The 3,983-nt window shown below is 42.8% G+C and overlaps 1 protein-coding gene across 1 annotated transcript; it reads left to right on the plus strand.

Moving 5' to 3' along the window:
* The first annotated feature begins 2,828 nt into the window (after nucleotides 1-2,828).
* Nucleotides 2,829-3,955, plus strand: FERD3L (Fer3-like bHLH transcription factor). The gene has a single exon (XM_005872348.2). It carries the CDS (start codon nucleotides 3,306-3,308, stop codon nucleotides 3,795-3,797), a length of 492 nt encoding a protein of 163 aa, XP_005872410.1. The 5' UTR covers nucleotides 2,829-3,305; the 3' UTR covers nucleotides 3,798-3,955.
* The last annotated feature ends 28 nt before the right edge of the window (nucleotides 3,956-3,983 follow it).

Below are 3,983 nucleotides of genomic sequence, written 5' to 3' on the forward strand. Positions count from 1 at the left end.
CCATGCCTATAAACCACACATAATTTGACACTGAGTAAGAAGAGGATACAGCCCCCTTTTTTATGTCACCTAAAGGATTATTTCTTAGACCTTTCTCCCCACAAACATGACAAAAATCTACCTTTGTCCTATTTTATCATTTTCCCTAAATTGCTTAATGATTCTGTAAGAATATAGGAAGGAGCATCAAAGAGGGAGGGAAAGGAAGGTTAATACATTTGGGAGAGTTAGGTATTTACTTTACTCTCTGAATATTTTTAAATCTACCTTTCTCTCCTTACTACTCAATCCCACCCTCTAGCCCCCTTAAGAGTTTCTGCTCAAATTATTCTTAGTCATTTGTTTTTTCTGCTTTGATTCTGGATACAAGAAAAGAGTATACACAAAATGTTGAATGTTTAATTGGGACCATCAATAGAGTTAAAGAAGCAATAAATTAAGCAAAACTTTCAGGATCATTTCCTAAACATCTTGAGCAAAATTCATGGAGGGTTTATCAAACTCATTACAAAAGCCTCCTTATGTAACTGGATAATTATAAATTAAAGGCCTAGCACTGAAAAGAGACAAATTCAAATTGGCATCCTTTAATCTTCAGTTGGGTTTTTGAAAATATGTTTCTCTCTTAACTTTCAAAGCTAGAAATGAAAATAATGGTTCCTTCCAATGGGATGAACTGTTTTAAACCACTTAGTATTTTATACATTTAATACATGTATGTATATTTACTGTGGAACCAAATATCCACAAAAACATCTTTATATAAAGTGGATGCTTCAAAATAAACAGAGAAAATCAATTTCACTTGTTTCTCTTCCATAATTAATTATATTTATAAACAAAAAATTCAATCATTAGAACCTAGATTTTAACATTTTTACTTTAATTCTATCACCAGGATTAAAACCTTGTAAGATAAACTGAAATTATTGTGGTATAAACAGAAGTGTTTATCTTCTGATTTTATGAAAAAGTTAAAGAGAAAGTATTTTTAAACTATTGCTAAAAATATGCCTATTAAGACAATTTTACAAATTTCTCAGTATTTTAATGTTACTATTTGAAACTAATTATGCATGTTTATTCCATTAATTTTGCTACAATTTCCATGTGATGTAGTTGTTGAAATATTCATTACCTTGGATAAAATCTAAAGAATTTTAGTCTAAGAAAAGTGGTTCTTTAGGGTCTTATGATAGTGTCTAACACCTATTTTATTAAATTTTAAATGTAAATTTTTGTCATTTCCTTTGATTACATGTCCTATTTTATTTTGTTGTGGAACTAGATTCTCACCAGTTATTTAACCCACTTATGTATGCATATAAAAGGGAATTATAAGCCATGAAAAACATTTAACAACTAAAAAATCAACTATAAAATGTGTCCAACTATATAATAACACAAAGTTATACAAACGTTAGAAAGCATGTTACTGCTTGTCAGAACAACAATGAATTCTTCCACTTACTTATTCCTTAGCCATTGTTGAAATTCTAATTCATTTTTATTTTTCAGTCTTCTCTTTGAAAGAAGTTTAGTAAAAACAAAATAGGTAATCATAATCAAAGATCTCTTTCTCATTAATATCATTCAGGAATATAAATTTCAATTCTTCTCTGCTTGAGTTATTACAACAAAAGTTGGAGAGTAAAGAGTAAACACAAGCAAGAAAAAAGAAAACCAGTTAAAGGACAAAGAACAAGAGGGGCTCAGACACAAGTGGGTTAAAAAGGAAGGAAAAAGAAGAATTCTAGATGGTACTGCTTTAATAATGGTGCCTGGGAGTGCATACTGGGAATCCAGGAAAAATTGAGCTTACCTGTTAGAAATAGGCGTTTTCTGGGAGCTGTCCAATGTACCAACTGAACCATCATAGTCAAAACTTACCTCCTTAATAGGAATTGATGTACATGGTGATTCGATTCTGTCTGGAACCAATGCGTCTCCTTGCTCATCTTTTTTATTTTTATATTTTGGCTATTTCTTCTAATAGGAAAAATAAACCCTTCTTTGTTAAAATATTAGAGATACTATACAGTCAGTAAAATTTCATTTTCATTGTATTACATTTAAATTTTCTTGTTCCTCTTAACAAAATGATCTAAGGGTAACAACAAGAACAAAAATAAAACCCTCCCATAAATAGAATGAAAGGAAGTTTAGTTCTTGCTCTTATGTCCTGTAGGGCAGTACAGATCAATGAGGAAAATAAGCCAGATGGACATGTCAGGATTTTTCTTTCTTCACAAATACTGATCAGCAATTTAAAATTCGAAAGACTTCTCAACAGAGGCTGAGCTGATGGACCCATGGGTTTTCTAAAGGGCAAATCAGATGTTTGAAAGGCGATCGAAGTTGTTTTGTTTGGGGGCGGGGAGCGTTTGCTTTGCCCCCCACGCTGGGATTATACATAGAGCAAGCTCTGAGAAAATGCGCCCGGCCTCCCCTTTTCATTTCATTGCCCTCGTCACTTTTGCCCTCGAACTAAAATCCTCTACTTTACATGAGTAGAAGATAAGGGTAGGAAAAGGAGAGTCAAGTATCTGAATTGTGAGGCTGCCTAGGAGAAAACAGACTTTAGAAGTCAGGGTTTGTAACCAGGCAGGAGAGATGGTTAGGATGCCGGAGGAGGCCAAAGCCGGTTCCAAGAGCGACTCCGGGGAATGCGCCCGGGGCCCCCAGCCGTGCTTACTTAAGCTAATGGAAGAGCTTGCCTTTCACCAAGCGCTGCACTGGGATACCAGACAAACAGCTCCCCCTCGACCCCGGGCAGACAGGGCCCCTCTTCAGGACATCATTAAAAGCACTTGTTTCATACTGGTGGCAGGATTCAGGACTCCGACTCAGAAGCCAAGGAGAAGCCAGGGAGGTGGAAAACATCCTCGCTTTGAAAAGCCACATCTCAATGGAAGAACTGCGTGAGACAAGGAGCCTGAAGGATATGAGTTGGCCGAAGGGCGAGGAGAGACACAAAAGGCACAGCAGGTAAGAGCTGGGGGTCGTGGCCAAGAAGGAACTGTCCCAGGTGGCGCAGCGAAATGGATCTTGGACTTGGAGGCCTGTCTCTACGCGTCTTCCGGGCCTGGTCAGGCTGTCTCCTTCCATCAGCTTCGAGAGGAGGGACGTCGCCACAGCCTTCCCAATCGGAGCGACTAATCCTGTTACCAGTTTGGTCCTAAATATTAAGGTCCCCCGTCCCTTTGTGGTTGCCGTCGCATCAGATTCAGGGCTGTTAGGCAGCCGATCCGCAGTCTCGCCTCCGCCTGCGAGAAACCGATGAGACACAGGACCGAGAGGACTCCATGGCGGCGTATCGGGAGAGCTGCGTGGACACCACGGTGCTGGACTTCGTCGCAGACCTGTCCCTCGCCTCCCCGGGGCACCCCCTCCTCTGCGACTTGGCTCCCGGGCTCCCCTTCGGGGACCGAGGCCTGGCGCTCCAGGAGGGACGACCCATGGGCCTGGCGCCGTTCGAGGAGGAGGATCCAGACGAAGAGGAAGGTGAAGGAGACGAGGGGGAGGAGGAGGAAGAGGAGCCCGGGAGGGGCGCCTCCCTGCTGGGCCGCCCGAAGAGGAAGCGGGTGATCACCTATGCCCAGCGCCAGGCCGCCAACATCCGCGAGAGGAAGCGCATGTTCAACCTCAACGAGGCTTTCGACCGGCTGCGGAGGAAGGTGCCCACTTTTGCCTACGAGAAGAGGCTGTCCCGGATCGAGACCCTCCGCCTGGCCATCGTCTACATCTCCTTCATGACGGAGCTCCTGGAGAGCTGCAAGAAGAAGGAAACCCGCTGAGCCGCTCGGGGTGGGCTCGCCCGCCCCGCCTCGCCCGGGCGTGTTGGAGCGCAAGGTCTTTGGGGACGTGGCGGCGGGTGCAGCGGAAAGGCCTGGAGGGACGCTTCGAGGCCCAACGTCTGACCTTCTGAGCTCGGCTCGGGAGTGTGACCTCCCCAGAGCCCCCTCGCTCGCCGGGGAGTGCTG

This window comes from Myotis brandtii, unplaced genomic scaffold (assembly GCF_000412655.1).
Source record: "Myotis brandtii unplaced genomic scaffold, ASM41265v1 scaffold374, whole genome shotgun sequence".
Classification (NCBI taxonomy): domain Eukaryota; kingdom Metazoa; phylum Chordata; class Mammalia; order Chiroptera; family Vespertilionidae; genus Myotis; species Myotis brandtii.

Coding starts and splice junctions, on each gene's coding strand:
- FERD3L (XM_005872348.2), top strand. CDS start 3,306: ATGGCGGCGTATCGGGAGAGCTGCGTGGACACCACGGTGCTGGACTTC.